Below are 22670 nucleotides of genomic sequence, written 5' to 3'. Positions count from 1 at the left end.
GCTTCCGACACCACAGCAGCGTGTACGTTCTGCGCTTGCGCGAGATGCAATAAGCCTCCTTAACAGCGGGTGGCGCTAGTCTCGTGCCAGTACTCCAAAACAGGAAAACAGGAAATGACGGAACGGAGTGCAGATAAAAACAATGCACACACAGTCTTGGTTCAGTATTCGTTCGACTCGAGAAGACCTTTGTGGACTAAATACTTGGCATTTCTGGAAAGATGGCTCTGGCTAGGGTGACACTCGCGTTGTGTGCTCTCGGGCTCATTATTTTACAAAGACGTCGTCTCAGTAGGGAACGAGTAATACGGAGTTTACCATCATCACTTCCGCCCCGCCCACACACCGCCATTGGATACTCTGATTCGCTAGCACACCGCCAATCAGAGTATCCAATGGCTCAGACGTCCAACAGCCCACCTCCTCAGACTTCGTATGCTCAGTCTGATCAGACAACGTCCGTGCGGCTCCGAAAGCTTCCGACGCAGCTGTACACACCAAACATATGTGTTCCCGACCTCGTCCGAGCCTCTCCAAACGCTTCAGACGTCCAACGGTTGGGCCGGTGTGTTCCTGCCTTAAAACAACGACTTGGCTGAATAAAAGAGCAGCAGGGAGGCTGAAGCCACCAGTCGACCCTGAAAGGAGACCAACCTGCTACAGTTTTCCTTCGTTCGCATTTTCGTTTCCTGTTGAAGATCTTCGTCCGAACCACGATTCGTCTCAGCTCATCTTCGCTGTGGCTCTGACCACTGCCGCCGACGCCTTCACCACCCGTGAGTGTTAACGCAGGGCATCATGGGAACGCAAAGAGGGGAAAGTACACGTGCAAGTACACCATATTTGTGCTCGAGTATCTCAGGTGAATATTAGATAAACAGCTGTAATTACTGTGAAGATTTTTTTTGTGATTGTTACAGTGACAAAAGTTCAACAGCGTATCACGGCCACTGTAGGGAAAAAACACGGAGGGCAGAGAGGGGGCAATATTCTGAGGAAAAAAGTGACAAATTTATTTATCGGAAAATTCACCCCCTCCCTCACCTCTGTGGTTTTTTTGGCATATATTCACGTTTAGCTCAGGAGGGGGGGTTTATCTCAGGAGGTATTCCAGGCATTCCCCACCGGGAGGAGACCCCGAGGAAGACCCAGGACATGCTGGAGTGACTACGTTGCCCGGCTGGCCTGGGAACGCCTTGGGATCCTCCCGGAGGAGCTGGAGGAAGTCTGGGTGTCCCTGCTCAGACAGCTGCCCCTGCAACCCGGCCAGGTTGAAGCGGAAGAAAATGGATGGATGGAAGGTTCGAACTTAACAACGTTGGTTTGAGGCAACAAAAGGTGTTAGTTTTAGAAACACCAACAGATGGTTTTTGTGTTCGCATCGAACTGTTCGTGGGACTCAGTTACCGAGTTACCGTGTTAGTGAGTTACCGAGTGCCTTTCCAAACCTCCAGGTCGTCAGAAGCCGGAGGACAAGACGGACCCGACCACTCCAAACGGTGAGTTGCTATCTGTTCCGATTTTTACAGAATGTCTTTTGTTGCAGCTGAAACGTTGAACTCTGAAACGTTTTCTCTAAATATCTTTCCAGTGGAGCACGCCGTCAAAAATAGTTCATGTAAAGTGGATTGGACGAGTGCCAACGGCCGCTGCTTCCTCTACGATTCCACGCTGCGGAGCTGGGTCGATGTCGAGGTGATTGGGACGGTTCGCAATGTTGTTCATCTTCTGATTGGCTGCCTGTGCTCGACATGTGACGTCTCTCTCCATCCCCCCCCACAGGGAATCTGTCAGTCCCTTGGTGGAAACCTGGCATCGGTGCACAGCCTCCCTGAGTACAGGCTGATCCAGGATCTGATCAGGAATATAAGCGGTTCAGATACGAGAGCGTGGCTTGGAGGCTCTGATGGACAAAAGGTGCGTCGCACAGAACGGATAAGTAACCTAGTTGAAAACGGCATCCAATCAGAGCCAGCTAGAGAACCCCCCCCCCCCCCCCACAGTCTATGGTTTAATGTTGTATTCTAATCTTGTAGCATGGGTCCTGGTTCTGGAGTGACGGTTCATCCTTTAACTTCCCCTACTGGAGTCCAGGACAGCCTGATAATAAGATTTGTCTGGAGATGAACTATGGAGGTAAGTATAATTCATCTCTTTATATATATATATATATATATACATATATTGTTATTTATTTCTCTAGTTTCGGCGTCGCCTCCTGAACAACGAAACTACAGTTTGCTCCTGATGTACAAACAAATTTGTTTCAAACAAGTCTGCAGAAGTCAGGTCGTGCACTGAACCAGGAGACGACCTCCAGATCTGAACTGCCTTAAACATGCATTCTCTCTGCTGGCCACCAGGGGGCGACTCCTCTCTGGTTGTATAGAAGTCTATGAGAAAATGGTCCTACTTCTCTCTGCTGGCCACCAGGGGGCGACTCCTCTCTGGTTGTATAGAAGTCTATGAGAAAATGGTCCTACTTCTCTCTTGATGTATTATCTCAGTAAACATTGTAAACATGAGTTTATGGTCTCAATCTCTAGTTTCAAGTCTTCTTCAATCCAGCATGATGTTCATTTAGTACATTATGGTCCATTTAGAGTCCACCAGACCAGAAAGCAGGGGATGCTTTAGGGGGCGTGGCTAAACTGCTGATTGACAGGTCGTTACCATACTACCAATGCTAGTTAGCTACTAAAATGACTTTAACACTTAAGCTGTAAAGTTGACCTTGAATTATAGAAGCTAACTTTGTTCGCAGCTTCACAACAGAATCCACATGGATCCAGATCCAGATGGATCCAGATCCAGTAAGGGTGCTGCTCTGCCCCTAAACATCTCCCTCTGTGTTTCACAGATGAGAAGAAGTTTAACGACCACATTTGCAGTGTCAATATGCCGTCCGTCTGCGCCATCAAACCCTGTGATCTGGTTGGATGAAGGAGAAACGTGCAGCATCTGATCATCTGATCATCTGATCGTTGTGTCCTATTGATCCATAATTCTTTCTTCTTTTCTTCCTTCAGAGTTTATCTTATCTAACACATAATTAAAGGTTTAAGCATGAAAAACAAAGTCTGAGGAATCTTTCATTGCACATTATTATCTGAGTATTATTTATATATAATGGTATTATTATCAGATCAGTACATAACTTTCAATAACGCTCGATACGCTACGTCCCGTCGCTCTACGTTCCTGATAGAGAAACACATTTTTATTAATAATTTGGTTAATTTGAATTTTAACTCCTCTCTTTTAAATAATTTAAATGTATTAGTAATAACTGTAATAATTTTGACGTAGCATATTTTTACTTTAACTGTATCAATAAGATTATTGATCATTTGTTTAGAAAAAATGATAATGTATTAGTACAAATATTCATTATTTAATGTATGAGTAATAATCTTGATAATTGTAATGTATTTTTAATATTATTAATTGTAATGTCTTTGTCACATATTACAAATTTGAATGTATTAGTAACACACTTGGATTTAACATTTTATTTGAACAAATACATGAATTTCAAAATAATTGAATCGGCCAAATAGATCGGGAGCTCGTTGCTATTTTTGTACGATGTTAATGTCCCGATATTTATAACTTGTTTCGTAATGAATTTGTGAGAAACGTGTTGGGAACCCGTTTAAATGTAACACGTTATAATTTTTAAATGGCTTGAAACCACTTTGTGTCAAAAAAGTGTTTCTTATCTTTACGTCCCGTTTCCGTCCACGTACGGAGTTGCAGCATCGTCCTTCTGTTTGGTGGTGAGGGGGCGTGGCCCTGCCCCCTTTACTGGTTGCAAACGTCCAAGATGGCGACGGCCAAAGGCTTCAAAACCGCAGTCCAGGGGCCGACGGGCGGCGTCGCCATGACGACGTTGATTTCCGATACGCCAGTCTGGTCTTAAATCATCGTCGTCTTTCTCTCTCACTGCATCAAATCTGCATCAACACACACATTTTCCCTCCAACACACTCCGACCCTTTGTGTGTGTCTGTGTGTGTGTGTGTGTGTGTGTGTGTCGGTGAGGCCTCCCCCCATGTGTTGGTTTAAGTTGACAGAGTTTGGATTGTTGATTGTGTGCAGGCATGTGTGTAAAGGCCAGTGGGTGTGTGTGTCTGAGTGTGTGCGTGTGTGTGTGTGTGTGTGTGTGTGTGTGTGTGTGTGTGTGTGTATCTGAGAGTGTGTGTGTGTGTGTGTGTGTATGTTGCTGGCCCTTTAAACAGTTGTGATTGAAAGGACAGTGTGTGTGTGTGTGTGTGTGTGTGTGTGTGTGTGTGTGTGTGTGTGTGTGTGTGTGTGTGTGTGTGTGAGTGCATGAGTCAGCTGGTCCACCATGCTTGCTGTGTGTGTGTGTGTGTGAGAGAGAGAGAGAGAGAGAGAGAGAGAGAGAGAGAGCGAGTCGGGGCGAGTGAGACAGCTGAGCTCTGGTCTCTCAGTCGCTCTTCGTCCTCCGAGTCTCTCGTCCTAAGTTTAAGGATTTATTCTGGACGTCGCTGTGTCTGTTGGTGGGATTTGATTGAGCTCTAGTGTGTGTGAGTGTGTGTGTTAGTGTGTGTGTGTGTGTGTCAGACATGCTGCGTGTGTTTATTCTGTGTGCAGAGCTCCTGCACACGCCGGACGATGACATCAGTGATGCCTACTGCAGCGTCACCTACGTGTGTGTGTGTGTGTGTGTGTGTGTGTGTGTGTGTGTGTGGTGTGTGTGGGTGTGTGTGTGTGTGTGTGACCCCGCCTCCTCTCTCTAACAGCTGAGGTTATTATTGGAAAGGGTCCGTGTGTGTCATGGCATCCAGCGTGTTTATGGGCGGGGCTAAAAGTCTTCATAATATTCATAATTTTAAAGAAACAATATAAATACATTTATTGTATTAGTCAAATGTTCATGATTTATTTTAATGTATTAGTTATATTAATAATAATTATTATTATTATTATTAATTTATAGATATTATATATAAACCAGAAAAGGTCTCAAATCAACATAAAACATAAATATCAATAATTCTGTAAACAAAATATCAAAAAGTTGAATCATGGTGTGATCGTTTCATGAACTCATGACACTTTGTCTATTTTGCTGCACAAAAGTTTCCCTGTGTAATGAAGGGTAGCGCCCGCAGACACACACATACACACACATACACACATACACACACACACACACACACACACACACACATACTCACTCACACACACACACACACACACACACACACTGAAAAATCTGTGAATCAGTAAATTCCACAAACAGCTGAACTGATGGAATATACATTCCAGATTTTACAGATTTATGGTATGTATTACGTGCGATCTCAATCTTCAGAAAAATGTTTTCCACAGAATTCCTCGCCTGTGGTTCTTTTTATTGTATTTCATCCATTCAGTTATACAGTTAAAGTTAATAAGTTATAAATATTCCAGTATGTTGCTTCAGTACGGATTTTCAGTCACTTTTTATAACGAAACATAAAAACATATAACAGTGTTTTTTTCTCTTATTTTTCCACTAAAGTACCTAAAACTTCTTCGTGAAATGTTGCGTTTAAAACGTTTTTTCCAACAGCAGCAAAACGTGTTTTTCGTCAGGTTGGAATTTTAATGTTAACTTCGTCAGTTAGCGTGAAGTTTGTTTTTACGTACAGCTCGTGATCAACGTGCAGCTCCGAAGATGAAAAATTAATTTTCCTCAGACTCATTTCTTGTACAAACTGTTTATTTTAGACTTCAATCACGATCACAAGATTCCCAGAGATGTCGGCTGTATTTTTATAACATGGATAATATGATGAACATTTCATGTAAGAATGTGACCGCAGAAAATGGATTTCAAACACGACTCTGAAGCTACTTCAAGGGGAAATTAAAGAGCAATAATTGGAAAATGTGGCTTGAAATGAGAGAAGATGACAGAAGAAGATTTTGACTGAATGTTTGCGGATGATCTTATGGTTTTTTTTTAACAATCTTCTCCTTCTCTTGTGTCTTTAGTTTTCTTTTGGACAATGTTGTTAATACAAAGCTTTGTGCAGTTTATTGACATCACACTACAGGACTTGTGGGTAATGGAGTTCATAATTGCTTACATTGAACCAAATCAACAGATGTCTGTAAATGTTAATTAACTTTCAACAACTTACTAGTGAACTTTTATATCTGCAACGGTTTCTTTCAAACCTGGCAACCCCAAAAGTTGATTATATTGATATTTTAATTACAATCTATTCAAGACTATTTCTTTATTTATACTGTACAAATTAGACTGTGCTTGTGTACGTGGCCTCATTTGGCATGCGGGTGGCGCTCTCTCTGTCTCTCTTTGTGTTGCCATGGATACATCTTACCTGCTGATCGACAGGTCCGTATGAGACCACCAGACCAGAAAGCAGGGGATGCTTTAGGGGGCGGGGCTACCTTGCGTTGTTGGTGTTTTCCTCTTTTACCTTTCCACAGAAAAGTTCCAAAATGTGTACTTTTGTTGCGTTTTTGTGTTTAAATTTCATGTTTTGGGTTATTTTTGTCCTAAACTGAACCGAGTGTTCCCTGAACCGAACTGTGTAGATTTGTAGTTTTGTTTTGTTCGTCTTTCAAACTGTTTGAAGCTGCTGTTGTACCGTCCATAATAACAAACACTATGAGTGAATTTAAGTTTCCCCAGATCAGCAGTGATGCTACATGTTTAGAGCTTTTATTGTGAAGGGATAGAAGTCAATGTGGAGGTGATAAGAGTATTTCCCCAAATTGATAAATGTGTGTCTGTGTTGCTCTCCACTACCATCTTAGATCCTGTTGTAGAGTAACTTCTCAAGAATGATGTTATGTTCTGGACTTGCTTTGGCTGTTAAAGTCAACAAGTCTGGCCGGGTGGTGCCGTCCTAAAACAACGACTTGGCTGAATAAAAGAGCAGCAGGGAGGCTGAAGCCACCAGTCGACCCTGAAAGGAGACCAACCTGCTACAGTTTTGCTTCCTTCGCATTTTCGTTTCCTGTTGAAGATCTTCGTCCGAACCACGATGCTGACCGCGTCTCTGCTCGTCTTCGCTGCGGCTCTGACCGCCGCCACCGCCGCCGCCGGTGAGTGTTAACGCAGGAAAATTGACCCCCTCCCTGACCTCTGTGTTTTTTTTGGCATATATTCACGTTAACATACAGGTGTAAACAATGAATATCGCCGATATGGACAAGTTTGGTTCCAGCTAACACCGGATGTTTGCCATTGCTGTTACAACAAGTGAAAGCTACCGCTAGCATCTCAGCCCAACCGGCCCGATCAATAAACACCCGTAAGATGACAACATCTCCTCATATGAATAAAAACAACAATAAGCATCAACATCATCACCCTAAGGACCTAAACGAGGCGTCACAAGTTGAGATGATTCATTACAAACATAAACGTACGTTAATGGGCCGTTAGCTAGCAGAGATGCTGGTTGTAAGCATTGTAAATTTGGTTTATGAACTCACAAATTTGCAACCTTTCTTTCTTCAGTGGCCCTGATACACCGTTGTACAAAAGCAGATGAAAGATTTGCGTACTTGGACATGAATTTTCCTTTTATTTTTCTCTTGTCGTTCAGCTCGGGCATCTGTATCGGATGCCCCCTGGACGCTTCTCTCGGGAGGTATTCCAGGCATTCCCCACCGGGAGGAGACCCCGAGGAAGACCCAGGACATGCTGGAGTGACTACGTTGCCCGGCTGGCCTGGGAACGCCTTGGGATCCTCCCGGAGGAGCTGGAGGAAGTCTGGGTGTCCCTGCTCAGACAGCTGCCCCTGCAACCCGGCCAGGTTGAAGTGGAAGAAAATGGATGGATGGAAGGTTCGAACTTAACAACGTCGGTTTGAGGCAACAAAAGGTGTTTGTTTTAGAAAAACCAACAGATGTTTTTTGTGTTTGCATCGAACCGTTCGTGGGACTCAGTTGTCGAGTTATATAGAATACATAAAGAATATAAGCGGAATATAAGCGGTTCAGATACGAGAGCGTGGCTTGGAGGCTCTGATGGAGAACAGGTGCGTCGGACAGAACAGAAAAATAACCTTGTTGAAAACGGCACCCCCCCCCCCTACAGTCTATGGTTTAATGTTGTATTCTAATCTTCTAGGAGGGGTCCTGGTTCTGGAGTGACAGTTCAGGTTTTAACTTCCACTACTGGAGTCCAGTAGAGCCTATAAGAATTGTCTGGAAATGAACTATGGAGGTAAGTATAGTTCATCTCTTTATATATATGAACTATGGAGGTAGGTATATATATACTTACCTCCATAGTTCATATATATACATATATTGTTATTTATTTCTCTAGTTTCGGCGTCGCCTCCTGAACAACAAAACTGCAGTTTGCTTCTGATGTCGACCTCCAGATCTGAACTGCCTTAAACATGCATCCTCTCTGCTGGCCACCAGGGGGCGACTCCTTTCTGGTTGTATAGAAGTCTATGAGAAAATGGTCCTACTTCTCTCTGGTGGCCACCAGGGGGCGACTCCTCTCTGGTTGTATAGAAGTCTATGAGAAAATGGTCCTACTTCTCTCTGCTGGCCACCAGGGGGCGACTCCTCTCTGGTTGTATAGAAGTCTATGAGAAAATGGTCCTACTTCTCTCTGGTGGCCACCAGGGGGCGACTCCTCTCTGGTTGTATAGAAGTCTATGAGAAAATGGTCCTACTTCTCTCTGCTGGCCACCAGGGGGCGACTCCTCTCTGGTTGTATAGAAGTCTATGAGAAAATGGTCCTACTTCTCTCTGCTGGCCACCAGGGGGCGACTCCTCTCTGGTTGTATAGAAGTCTATGAGAGAATGGTCCTACTTCTCTCTGCTGGCCACCAGGGGGCGACTCCTCTCTGGTTGTATAGAAGTCTATGAGAAAATGGTCCTACTTCTCTCTTGATGTATTATCTCAGTAAACATTGTAAACATGAGTTTATGGTCTCAATCTCTAGTTTCAAGTCTTCTTCAATCCAGCATGGTGTTCATTTAGTACATTATGGTCCATTTAGAGTCCACCAGACCAGAAAGCAGGGGATGCTTTAGGGGGCGGGGCTTACCTTAATAGCCTCATTTATATAATACTTTTGTCCAAAGTGCTTTACATTAATGACTGACATTCACCCATTCACTCACACATTCACACACCGACGACGGAGTCAACCACGCAGGGTGACAGCCAACTCGTCAGGAGCAATTAGGGTGAGGTGCCTTGCTCAGGGACACCAGGCACTCAGCTAGGAGGAGCCGATAATCGAACCGGCAATCTTGCGGTTACCTGCTGATTGACAGGTAGCTACCATGCTACCAATGCTAGTTAACTACTATGACTTTAACACTTAGCTGTAAAGTTGACCTTGAATTATAGAAGCTAACATCATTAGCAGCTTCACACCATGCAATAGTTTCCGTGTGGTGAATCACGGCGACAGGTCAGGAAAAAGCAAAGAAACGTAACTTTTCAGAAACGGAGAAAGAGACACTTGTTGGGGAGGTGGAGGCCCGGACAATAATTTAATTTAGTGGTCACAGCAGCGGGATCACGAATAAAAAGACGCAGTGCGAAGGCAACACATTGCTGCTGCAGTCAACGGCGTCAGCTGGACGGAGCGGACGGTGATCTGAAGGTAAATGACATCTTTCCGCTCCTAACATGGATTTAATGTATTGCTAGAGTATTTGAGGAGGTTTGATTTTGATGTGACTTTGACGGGGATTGTGTCTGAAAAGGAGGGAGAAACAGACGCGACTGAGACCAGAGGGATAAGGGTGAACAGATTTTAAACTTTTATTGTATATAAAACAAAACGTTAAATCGTTTCTGTCCTTCCAGAGTCTGCAGCGTGTGGCGTAGAGGAGGGTGATGTGAGGAGGGTGAAGGTGAGGAGGGTGACGGTGAGGAGGGTGACGGTGAGGAGGGTGACGGTGAGGAGGGTGACGGTGAGGAGGGTGACGTGAGGAGGGTGACGTGAGGAGGGTGACGGTGAGGAGGGTGACGTGAGGAGGGTGATGTGAGGAGGGTGACGGTGAGGAGGGTGACGTGAGGAGGGTGATGTGAGGAGGGTGATGTGAGGAGGGTGATGTGAGGAGGGTGACGGTGAGGAGGGTGATGTGAGGAGGGTGATGTGAGGAGGGTGATGTGAGGAGGATGACGGTGAGGAGGGTGATGTGAGGAGGGTGACGTGAGGAGGGTGATGTGAGGAGGGTGATGTGAGGAGGGTGACGGTGAGGAGGGTGATGTGAGGAGGGTGACGTGAGGAGGGTGATGTGAGGAGGGTGACGTGAGGAGGGTGACGTGAGGAGGGTGACGTGAGGAGGGTGATGTGAGGAGGGTGATGTGAGGAGGGTGACGGTGAGGAGGGTGATGTGAGGAGGGTGATGTGAGGAGGGTGACGTGAGGAGGGTGATGTGAGGAGGGTGATGTGAGGAGGGTGACGGGCCCTCGGCACAGCGTCCGGGTCCGGCGCAAAGCAGCAGCGCACCCCGGACGCATGGCACATCAAGCGGTCGGTGCTCACTGATGCCGTCCTGCAACTTCAGCGAGACACAATCACCGCCATCAACAACGTTGCAGATGAGCTACGGCAAACGCGCACTGTGATTAATAAAATAATAAGTTTACAATGAACATTGATTGTTGTCTTCCTTATCTTACAAACGCAGCATAACATCCTCACGGATTCTTGCGCCCTGTTGATACCCCTCCAGTCGGGCCGTGGCTCGGGCTCATCATGCTGGGGTCTCTACCACCTTTGCCGGGTGGTAGATTCTGCCTCCTGAACGTTCGGTAAAGTTGCGCTCTCCACGCTCCACGACTGAGCGCGCACGAGCGTGCCACTCATTATAGCGCATTTCCTCTGCGCTCTGGTGGTTTAAAAACGAGGATAAAGTGTAACAATTATACGATGGCTTAATGGCTGTATGTATGTGTGTTGATGATATATATAAATAAGGAGAATATTTAGTTATTCCCGCTGTGTTCTACAGGGATCTAATGGAAGGTATTTATACTGTATTACATGCATTTGGGCCGTCTCCTCCTCCTGCGGTGACAGCGCTGATTCAATATTTCAAAAGGATTTTGATTTAAGATACAAGTCAGATTTTAAAAGAAGGTTTTAACATGAAAAAAACTATCACTCATTAAAAGCGTCAAAAACATTGCTGGAGTTCATCATGATAACGCAGATCTAACGTATGATATGGAGTGTAATTAAATGTGTGCAAGTCATCAAAAATATATAGTTCTTCTCACGTTTACTGCTGATTCCCTTCCAGTCTCCAGAATGTGCGTACCGGTACGCACGCCTCAGAGTTTGCTTACGGGTACGCACACTTTGCGTGGAAAGTGGCGTACGCACGTTTCCAGCCCCGTTTTGTGCGCACGCAAGCTTTATAAATGAGGCCCCAGTCCTGCAAAGACAAAAGACCGTCTGTCTGCGCCATCAATCCCTGTGATCTGGTTGGATGAAGGAGAAACGTGCAACAGCTGATCATCTGATCGTTGTGTCTTATTGATCCATAATTCTTTCTTCTTTTCTTCCGATCAGAGTTTATCTCGTCTTACACATAATTAAAGGTTTAAGCATGAAAAACAAAGTCTGAGAAATCTTTCATTGCCGATAAATTCACACATTGCGTTGATAACAACCGTGAGACGAGCACGTTATTATCTGAGTATTATTTCTATATTATCGTATTATTTTCAGAACATAACTTTCAGTAACGCTCGATACGCTACGTCCCGTCGCTCTGCGTACGACGTGTCGGTGGTTTGATCGGACCCACTTTACCTGAAAGGAAAACACATTTTTATTAATAATTTGGTTAATTTTAATTTGAACTCCTTTCCTTTAAATAATTTAAATGTATTAGTTATAACTGTAATAATTTTGACATCACATATTTTTACTTTTACTGTATCAATAAGATTATTAATTGTTTGTTGAGAATAGTGTATTATAAAACTGATAATGTATTAGTACAAATATTCATTATTTAATGTATTAGTAATAATATTGATAATTGTAATGTATTCTTTTTTTTAACTTTATTTTACTGTTTTACTGTTCAGCCATTTCCTTGTTATGGATTTCCTGCTGGCTGTCAGAAATATCTTAAGAAGATACTTATCCTGGGAATTGAGATCAACTGGTAGATTACACAAATATACAGTCTGAGAATTATACTCAATGTCAAAACCAAGTATTGAATTTATTTCTTTAACTACAGCTAACCAGTACGGCTGAATTACTGGACAACACCAAAAGATGTGACCGTGGTCAGCCATCGCATTATTACATTGTGTCCAGCAATGCCCAGATTCTGCACTGCCACTCTGTAGACATTTTTTTCTTGGGGTGATAAAAAACTGGTGGCGGAGGAGTTTATTTCACATATGTTTAGCCAATCGTCCTCTGTCAAAATTATATTTGCTTCCCTCTCCCAGTTACATTTGATATATGATGTAGAATTTTTTTTTGTAACGTTGCAGGCATAAGTATAATCTAGAGACCACTTTCTTATGGATTTGACGTTAATATGCATCGATGAGAATGTCAATGAGATCGAAGTCACCTTCTTTCTGGATTTTAATATTACTATCAAGATGATGCCTAAGCTGCAAATATCTGTAGAAATCCTTTTTGTCTAAATCATAGTTTTCCCTAAATTGTTGGAAACTGTCCAGGCCAGTATCAGATGAAATTACACAATAAGAAGTAACGCCTTTTCAGTTCCTTAAATCCCATATCAAGCTGTGCTGGTCTGAAATCCCTATCATGTTCAACCCACCTTAATAACCGTGCTTTCCTCTCCAAGTGTGAATTAGAAACCTCTTTGAACCAGATATTAAGGGGAATTTTTGTAAAGTCACTTAGTTTACTTGAATATATATATATCAAGTTGGTTCAGCTCTAGTTCCTTCCATCTTGCATCATAATCCTCCTTACACCAGTCCTCCAAACATGGGAGCAAACATCCCTCCTTTATCTTTTGGTAGGTATAATGTTTTAAAGCATATCCTTGGTTTCTTGTTCTGCCATATGAACCTAGAGATAGTCTGATTCCATTCGTTGAACTGTTTAGTTGGTATTTCCACAGGCAGTGATTGAAAAAGGAATAACAGTTGAGGTAAAATACTTTATAGTTTCTATTCGGTTGTACAAATCAAGTGTCAGAGGAGTCCATCTGTCCAAGTCGTTTTTAATTTTGTTTGTGATGATACCATAATTTACGTCATATATGTCTTCAAAAGTCTTGGGGATGTTAACACCCAGATATTTCATAGTTCTGGTTTTCCTTTTAAATTTAACGGTTTTACGTATGCTTTCCTGAGGTAAGTAATTAAAGGAGAGAGTTTGGGTTTTCTCTATGTTCAGTTTGTATCCGGAATAGAGACCATATTGGTCAAGGCAAGACATGAGCTTAGAGAGACTGGTATCCGGTTCGGACAAAGTCACCAGAATGTCGTCCGCGTATAAACATGTCTTATATTCTCTTCCCTTAAATAAAATTCCCATAATCTCTGGGTCATGGGCTGCACGGTGGTGTAGTGGGTAGCACTCTCGCCTCACAGCAAGAGGGTCCTGGGTTCGATTCCTGGGTCGGCCCGGTTTCCTTCTGTGTGGAGTTTGCATGTTCTCCCCGTGTAAGCGTGGGTTCTCTCCGGGTTCTCCGGCTTCCTCCCACAGTCCAAAGACATGCAGGATGGGGATAGGTTGATTGATGACTCTAAATTGCCCGTAGGTGTGAATGTGAGCGTGAATGGTTGTCTGTCTCTACATGTCGGACCTGTGATAGACTGGTTACCTGTCCAGGGTGTACCCTGCCTTTGCCCAATGACAGCTAGGATCGGCTCCAGCCCCCCGCGACCCTGAATACAGGATAAGCGGTAGACAATGGATGGATGGATGGATCTCTGGGTCTTCCCTGATTTTCTTCTAAAGTATTCTTAATATTAATAATTTGAATATATTAGTAACACATTTGGATTTAGAATTTTATTTTAACAGACAATATATGAATTTCTAAATAATTGAATCGGCCAAATTGATCGGAACTCGTATGATGTTTCTGTCCCTACGTTTTTTTTCCAAACTTGTTTCGTAATGGATTTGTGAGAAATGTGTTGGGAAGCCGTTTAAATGTAACACGCTAGAATTGTTAAGTGGCTTGTAAACCACTTTGTGTCAAAAGTGTTTCTTATCTTTACGTCCCGTTTCCGTCCACGTACGGAGGTGCAGTGTTGTCCTTCTGTTTGGTGGTGAGGGGGGCGTGGCCCTACCCCCTTCACTGGTTGCAATCATCTAAGATGGCGACGTCCAAAGGCTTCAGAACCGCAGTCCAGGAACCGCCAATTAGAGTCCACCAGACCAGAAAGCAGGGGATGCTTTAGGGGGCGGGGCTTACTTGCTGATTGACAGGTCCATTTAGAGTCCAACAGACCAGAAAGCAGGGGATGCTTTAGGGGGCGGGGCTTACTTGCTGATTGACAGGTCCATTTAGAGTCCAACAGACCAGAAAGCAGGGGATGCTTTAGGGGGCGGGGCTTACTTGCTGTTGACAGGTCCGTTTAGAGTCCAACAGACCAGAAAGCAGGGGATGCTTTAGGGGGCGGGGCTACCTTGCGTTGTTGGTGTTTTCATCTTTTACCTTTCCACAGAAAAGTTCCAAAATGTGTACTTTTGTTGCGTTTTTGGGTTTGAACTTCATGTTTTTGTTTTATTTTTGTCTTAAACTGAACCGAGTGTTACCTGAACTGAACTGTGTAGATTTGTAGTTTTGTTTTGTTCGTCTTTTAAACTGTTTGAAGCTGCTGTTGGACCGTCCATAATAACAAACACTATGAGTGAGTTCAAGCAGTGATGCTACATGTTTAGAGCTTTTATTGTGAAGGGATAGAAGTCAATATGGAGGTGATAAGAGTAATTCCCCAAATTGATAAATGTGTGTGTGTTGCTCTGCTCACATTAAATGTTTCATCTTCATAGATTCATCTCTCTTACCGACCGTCACTTTTCCCTCAGAGCAATGCATGATGGTCTATAATGCTGCTGTTTTTCAGTCTTTCATGTGAATCTGTAGTTTTACCAACCGTGACAGACTTAATATTTACCTTTTGGGCGTCTATAACTTTACTGGTGACATGTGATGCATCTTTAATTTCATAGTTATGGATGTGTTGCCCGACCAGGAGTCTGGTTCACGCATCGTTTCACATCAGTTAATTCTCACAGTTTACCAGTTACACCTCCTTTACACAGTAATAAAATACATGTACATAATCAGCATAATAAGATATAAAAACTACATTACACTGTAATAAAATACATATACGTAATCAGCATAATAAGATATAAAACTACATTACACAGTACACTAATATACACACCACAAAATCAGTACTTTGAACTATTAAATATGACATTACAAGTTACATATCAGGAAGAGTTAAAGGGTACAGCTCTGTTTCTCTTTTAGCCAACACTTAAAGATACTATTGACAACATTGATTACATCCGGCCACTAGATGTCGCTCTGTTATGGCAGGTCTCTGGATGGACCTGGAAAGAGGCTCGGGGCTAAACTATGTAGACATTTGAACATTAATTTAAGAAAACCAAGATGAGTGAAGCTCTCAAAGTTAAGTATCTTTTTAGTATTTGGTAGTGATGCCAACGGACAGCTTTTGATCAGGGAAAGTTAAAGTCATTTATAAAAAGACTAAACGGTGGAGCAAGTATTGAACCTTGGGGTATTCACATTTTGTTTAAAATAGATGACTTTTCTTCGTTAACTTCAACACACTGTTCTCGAGTTTGAAGATATGACATTTACATTTAGCAGACGCTTTTGTCCAAAGAGAGTTTACAGCAGGTCTCTGCTGCTTGTGGCAAAGAAATGAGTTACTGCAAGTTTAAAACCATCAGGAGGAGTTGTTTCAAAGCCACCACCGGCTCCTGGTGATGATTTTTGAAGCAAAAGTAGTCGTCCAAAGCAGGGACAGACGAGGCACAGCCCATTAATGCACTTTTGTCCATTTGTCCATAAATACATTTGCCAAAAGAAAGAAACCACAACATATCATTGCCTATAAAGTAAGAGCTAAAAATAGAAACAAGTGTTCGGTCCTCGTCTGAGTAAAGTAGTAGCTGTTCAGCAAACATACCTTAAGAACAACCACCTTAAGTGCTATAGGTAAGAACATAGAAGTGATTTTTTTTTTTGGCGGGGGTGTGTGTGTTAGTGGGTCATGCTATGTAGAGTCCAGGTGAAGTCTAAACAGGTGAGTCTTGAGCCTTTTTCAGAAGATGGCAAATGACTCTGCTGTCCTGACATTAGTCGGGAGTTCGTTCCACCACTGAGGACCAGAACAGAGAAGAGTCTGGACTTTGCTGAGCGACATTTGTTTGATTTCAGCGATGGTGGTACCAGCCGGCCAGCTGAAGTAGAGGAGCGAAGTGCTCGCTTCGGGGCATGAGGTTTGACCAGTGTTTGGAGGTAGATGGGTGCCGTTCCATTACGATACAACGCCTTATTAACCCACACAACGTCACCTGTGATTGTTTAATATCTTCGTTTCAGCGTCTCCATGTCTGCAGATGACGCCTCACTGCTAATCCACTACCATCTTAGATCCTGTTGTAGAGGAACTTCTCAAGAATGATGTTATGTTCTGGACTTGCTTTGGCTGTTAAAGTCAACAAGTCCGGTCGGGTGGTGCCGTCCTAAAACAACGACTTGGCTGAATAAAAGAGCAGCAGGGAGGCTGAAGCCACCAGTCGACCTGAAAGGAGACCAACCTGCTACAGTTCTGCTTCGTTTGCATTTTCGTTTCCTGTTGAATATCTTCATCCGAACCACGATGCTGACCGCGTCTCTGCTCGTCTTCGCTGCGGCTCTGACGATCGCCGCCGGCGCCACCACCACCGGTGAGTGTTAACGCAGGGCATCATGGGAATGCAAAGAGGGGAAAGTACACGTTCAAGTACACCGTATTTGTGCTTGAGTATCTCAGAGGTATACATATATTTGACAGCTGTAATTACTGTGAAGATCTTTTTTGTGATTGTTACAGTGACAAAAGTTCGACAGCGTATCATGGCCTCCTTCACCTCTGTACTATGCTAGCATAGATGCTGGTTGTAAGCATCATAAATTTGGAGTTTATGAACTCACAAATTTGAAACCTTTCTTTCTACAGTGGCCCTGATACACCGTCGTACAAAAGCAGATGAAAGATTTGTGTACGTGGACATGAATTCTCCTTTTATTTTTTTCTTGTCATTCAGCACGACTTTCAGACTGAAGGTCCAAACTTAACAACATCGGTTTTAGGCAACAAAAGGTGTTAGTTTTAGAACCAACAGATGGCTTTTTGTGTTCGCACCGACCTGTTTGTGGGACTCGGTTACCGAGTTACCGAGTGCCTTTCAAAACCTCCAGGTCTTCCGGAGCCAGAGGACACGATGGAGCCGCTCCCTCCAAACGGTGAGTTCCTATCTGTTCCGATTTTTTACAAAATGTCTTTTGTTGCAGCTGAAATATTGAATTATTGTTTGTGGGACTCGGTTGGCGAGTTACCGAGTTAGTGAGTTGCCGAGTTACCGAGTTCCTTTCCAAACCTCCAGGTCTTCCAGAGCAGGAGGACATGCCGGAGCTGCTCCCTCCAAATGGTGAGTTGCTATCTGTTCCGATTTTTACAGAATGTCTGAATGGCTGAAACATTGAATTCTTATAAAGGTTTTCTCGAAATGTTTTTCCAGTGGAGCATGCCGTCGTAAAGAGGTGGTTGTCGAGGCGGTCGTGGAGGTTGACGTGGATGTGTGAAGTGGGTTGGACGGCTGTCAACAGCCGCTGCTTACTCTACGTTCCACTGCCACTGAGCTGGGCCAACGCCGAGGTGATCAGGACGGTTCGCAATGTTGTTCATCTTATGATTGGCTGCCTGTGCTCGACATGTGACGTCTCTCTCCATCCCCCTCCCAGAGAAACTGTCGGTCCCTCGGTGGAAACCTGGCATCGGTGTCCAGCCTCCATGAGTACAGGCTGATCCAGGATCTGATCAAGAAGATGAGCCGTTCAAACCCGAGAACGTGGCTCGGAGGCTCTGATGGACAAGAGGTGCGTCGCACAGAACGATAAGTAATCTCGCTGAAAACGACATCCAATCAGTGCCAACCAGAGAACCCCCCCCCCCCCCCCCCCACAGTCTATTGTTTAATGTTGTATTCTAATCTTCTAGGAGGGGTCCTGGTTCTGGAGTGATGGTTCAGGTTTTAAATTCCACAACTGGCATCACGGAGAGCCTAATAATCTTAACGATGAAGACTGTCTGGAGATGAACTTTGGAGGTAAAAAAAATTATATAAATATATATATATATATATATATATATATATATTAGGGCTGTCAAAGTTAACGCGTTAATAACGCGTTAACGCAACATCCTCTTAACGCCGTTAATTTTTTTAACGCGCGATTAACGCTCGGTATTTAAAAAAAAAAAAACGCGCATTGTATGATTTATGGCCGTCGGTGGCACCTGTAGTCTTGATCCAGAGGGAAGGTGCGTGTCCACAGGCAGCGGTGTTTCCCCGCGTCCCCTGCGCCTACTGTGGGTATGAAATGAGCTACCATAGAAGTACGTCCAGTCTGAGATATCACTTGCAAGCCAATGCACTTATATCCTAACTGTACTTATCTCCTGTTACACTATCTCCTGTGATATATTCTTATAACCCTGTTTTGATCCCATGTTTTGGTAAGGGGATATTTGAAGTGTTAAATAAACATTTTCATAAATCAAGTATATTTGCCCTAATGTTGTTAAAAGTATTAAGAATATGAAAAAAAATACATTAAGGTACATTTAGAAGAAAAAAAAATGTGCCAAAAAATGCGATTCATTTGCGATTAATCCCGAGTTAACTATGGACAAAATGTGATTAATCGCGATTAAAAAAATCAATCTTTTGACAGCCCTAATATATATATATATATATATGTATGTATATAAATATATATATATATATATATATATATATATATATATATGTATATATATATTCATTTAATACATTATGGCCCATTTAGAGTCCACCAGACCGGAAAGCAGGGGATGCTTTAGGGGGCGGGGCTTACCTGCTGATTGACAGGTCGCTACCCTGCTACCAATGCTAGTTAGCTACATAGATGACTTTAACACATAGATGTAAAGTTGACCTTGAATTATAGAAGCTAACTTTTTTAGCAGCTTCACACTTCAATCAACATGGATCCAGATCCAGATGGATCCAGATCCAGTAAGGGTGCTGCTCTGCCCCTAAACATCTCCCTCTGTGTTTCACAGGTCAGAGGAAGTTTAACGACCAGTCCTGCAAAGACAAAAGACCGTCCGTCTGCGCCGTCAATCCCTATCATCTGACTGGATGAAGGAGAAACGTGCAGCAGCTGATCATCTGATCGTTGTGTCTTATTGATCCATAATTCTTTCTTCTTTTCTTCCTTCAGAGTTTATCTCGTCTTACATATAATTAAAGGTTTAAGCATGAAAAACAAAGTCTGAGGAATCTTTCTTTACATGTTATTATCTCAGTATTATATATATATTATTGTATTATTATCAGGGGATAGGTTAATTGATGACTCTAAATGTCCCGTAGGTTTGAATGTGAGCATGAATGGTTGTCTGTCTCCACATGTTGGCCCTGTGATAGACTGGCGACCCTGAATGCAGGATGGGTGGTAGACAATGGATGGTTGGATGTATTATTATCAGTTCATAACTTTCAATAACGCTCGATGCGCTACGTCCCGTCACTCTACGCACGACATGTCGGCGGTTTGATCGGAGCCCCCCCCTTGTCTGCTCACTCAAACACAGTTAATAATTTGGTCAATTTTAATTTGAACTCCTTTCCTTTATATAATTTAAATGTATTAGTAATAACTATACTAATTTTGACATAGTATATTTTTACTTTAACTGTATCAATAAAATTTTTAATCATTTGTTTAGAATATTGTATTATTAAAAATGATAATGTACGGGAAATTATTCATTGCTTAATGTATTAGTAATAATCTCTATAATTGTAATGTATTCTTAATATTATTATTAATTGTAATGTCTTTGTCATATATTACAAATTTGAATGTATTAGTAACACATTTGGATTTAGCATTTTATTTTAGCGAATACATGAATTTAAAAATAATTGAATCGGTCAAATAGATCGGGGAGCTCGTTGTTATTTTCGTACGATGTTTCTGTCCCTACAATATTTTCCAAAGTTGTTTCGTAATGAATTTGTGTGAGAAACGTGTTGGGAACCCGTTTAAATGTAACACGTTAGAATTGTTAAATGGCTTGAAACCACTTGGTGTCAAAAAAGTGAGCTTTTTGTTTTGTTTGTGTTTCTTATCTTTACGTCCCGTTTCCCTCCACGTACGGCGTTGCAGCATCTTCCTTCTGTTTGGTGGTGAGGTGGGTGTGGCCCTGCCCCCTTCACTGGTTGCAAAAGTCCAAGATGGCGACAGCCAAAGGCTTCGAAACCGCAGTCCAGAAGCCGAAGGGCGGCGTCGCCGTGGCTTGAAATGAGAGAAGATGACAGAAGAAGATTTGGACCGAATGTTTGCGGATGATGTGATATTTATTTTTTTAACAATCTTCTCCTTCACTTGTGTCTTTAGTTTTCTTTTGAACAATGTTGTTAATACAAGCAAAGCTGTGTGCAGTTTATTGTCATCACACTACAGGACTTGTGGGTAATGGAGTTCATATTTGCTTACATTTAACCAATCAATAGATGTCTGTAAACGTTAATTAACTTTATTGGCTTTAAAGATGAAACTATAACATACAAATATATAAGGATGTGAGTTAACGTTAAACGGCATTTTTAATGATTTTGCATTTAAAATAGACAGAAATAGAAACCAGAATGATAATCTTGCAGATATAATGTTTTCTTTAATTTATTTATGATGTAAATCATGTATAAACCTGGAGTTGATATAATAGCAAAGCATTTCAGTTAGAGTGTAACAGTTAGATTTCAGGTTGTAACTAATTAAATGGTATCTTTATAAAACATTAATAACAACATGTTTTAAGTTGCTATAATTAAGTTTATGAAATTGCAATGAATCTGGACCACAAATCTTTTGTTAACAACTTTCTAGTAAACATTTATATCTGCAAAGGTTTTTTCAAACCTGGCAACCCCAAAAGTTGATTATATTGATATTTTAATTACATTTACATTTAGGTCATTTAGCAGACGCTTTTGTCCAAAGCGAGTGGGTCATGCAATGTAGAGTCGAGGTGAAGTCTGAACAGGTGAGTCTTGAGTCTTTTTCGGAAGATGGCAAATGACTCTGCTGTCCTGACATTGGTCGGGAGTTCGTTCCACTGAGGACCAGAACAGAGAAGAGTCTGGACTTTGCTGAGCAACATTTGTTTGATTTCAGCCAGCTGAAGCAGAGGAGCGAAGTGCTCGCTTCGGGGCATGAGGTTTGACCAGTGTTTGAAGGTAGACAGGTGCCGTTCCATTGATGGCCCTGAAGGCCAGTGTCATCGTCTTGAATTGGATGCGTGCTGCAACAGGGAGCCAGTGGAGGTCACGGAGGAGGGGGGTCACATGGGAGAATTTGGGTAGATTGAAGATAAGGCGTGCTGCAGCATTCTGGATACGCTGCAATGGTTTAATCTCATAGGCCGGGAGTCCGGCCAGGAGAGAGTCAAGGCGTAAGATGACCAGTGCTTTGGACCAAGAGTTGTGTTGCATCCTTTGTGAGGAAGGTCCGAATCCTGCGGATATTGTAGAGGGCAAATCTGCAGGATCGGGCCACAGCAGTGATGTTGGGGGTGCAGGATAGTTGGTCATCGAGGATTACACCCAGGTTCCTCGCAGTTGAGGAAGGCAATACTGTGATGCCCTTGACAGTGACCGACAGGTCCATGCAAGGGCAGTCTTTCCCTGGGATGAAGAGGAGTTCGGTTTTATTCAGGTTAAGCTTGAGGTGATGTGCAGTTGTCCAGACAGAGATGTCAGCCAGACAGTCCGAGATGCGAGTTGCAATGTGAGCGTCAGAGGACGGTGGAAAAGAGAGGAACAGCTGGGTGTCATCTGCGTAGCAATGGTAGGAGAATCCATGCGATGTGATAACAGAACCTAGTGATCTGGTGTATAGTGAGAACAGAAGCGGTCCTAATACTGAGCCTTGAGGGACACCCGTGTCCAGAGAGCAGGGTTTGGACATAGAGCCATTCCATGTGACCTGAAAGGTGCGATTTGTCAGGTATGATGTAAACCAGGTGAGAGCAGAGTCAGTTATGCCAAGTTCAGCCAGAGTGGAGAGGAGGATTTGGTGGTTGAATGTCGAATGCAGCAGATAGGTCGAGGAGAATGAGAACGGAGGAGTGGGATGAGGCTCTGGCGTCTCGCAGGGACTCGGTCACTGTGAGGAGGGCCGTCTCAGTGGAGTGAGCAGTCCTGAATCCTGATTGATTAGGGTCTAGGAGGTTGTTCAGCGAGAGATAGGATGACAGTTGGTTGTAGGCGGCACGTTCCAAGGTTTTAGAGAGGAATGAAAGAAGAGATACAGGTCTGTAGCTTTGGATGTCAGTAGCGTCTAGGGTGGGTTTTTTAAGGATCTTACAA

At 43.0% G+C, this 22670-nt stretch overlaps 2 protein-coding genes and 1 long non-coding RNA gene across 4 annotated transcripts in view; all 3 read left to right on the top strand.

Annotated features, from left to right (window-relative positions):
- Window positions 1-19564, top strand: part of LOC311008646 (galactose-specific lectin nattectin-like) — a 98356-nt gene extending 78792 nt beyond the window's left edge. The window contains exons 14-15 of the mRNA XM_084002428.1: window positions 18248-18356; window positions 19355-19564. Coding sequence (XP_083858554.1) covers window positions 18248-18356; window positions 19355-19437 — 192 coding nt within the window. The 3' untranslated portion in view covers window positions 19438-19564. The remainder of the gene's footprint in view (window positions 1-18247; window positions 18357-19354) is intronic.
- Window positions 454-22670, top strand: part of LOC311008658 (galactose-specific lectin nattectin-like) — a 34130-nt gene continuing 11913 nt past the window's right edge. The window contains exons 1-6 of one of the 2 annotated variants that reach the window (XM_084002455.1): window positions 454-776; window positions 1455-1499; window positions 1592-1695; window positions 1783-1917; window positions 2037-2136; window positions 2861-3078. In XM_084002455.1, the coding sequence (XP_083858581.1) occupies window positions 506-776; window positions 1455-1499; window positions 1592-1695; window positions 1783-1917; window positions 2037-2136; window positions 2861-2943 (738 nt within the window). In that variant the 5' untranslated portion in view covers window positions 454-505 and the 3' untranslated portion in view covers window positions 2944-3078. Of the gene's footprint in view, window positions 777-1454; window positions 1500-1591; window positions 1696-1782; window positions 1918-2036; window positions 2137-2860; window positions 3079-22670 lie in introns of those variants that run through there. The other variant, XM_084002454.1, reaches the window with a different exon arrangement.
- On the top strand, window positions 783-1029 carry LOC311008676. Its single transcript, XR_014596543.1, has 2 exons — window positions 783-907; window positions 981-1029. It is a non-coding gene; the product is annotated as an uncharacterized lncRNA (long non-coding RNA).

The sequence above is a fragment of the Eutrigla gurnardus genome (assembly GCF_963514095.1).
Source record: "Eutrigla gurnardus genome assembly, chromosome: 23".
NCBI classification, from domain to species: domain Eukaryota; kingdom Metazoa; phylum Chordata; class Actinopteri; order Perciformes; family Triglidae; genus Eutrigla; species Eutrigla gurnardus.
The sequence above is the reverse complement of the archived record's forward strand: the minus strand, read 5'-3'. Positions and strand labels throughout refer to the sequence as shown.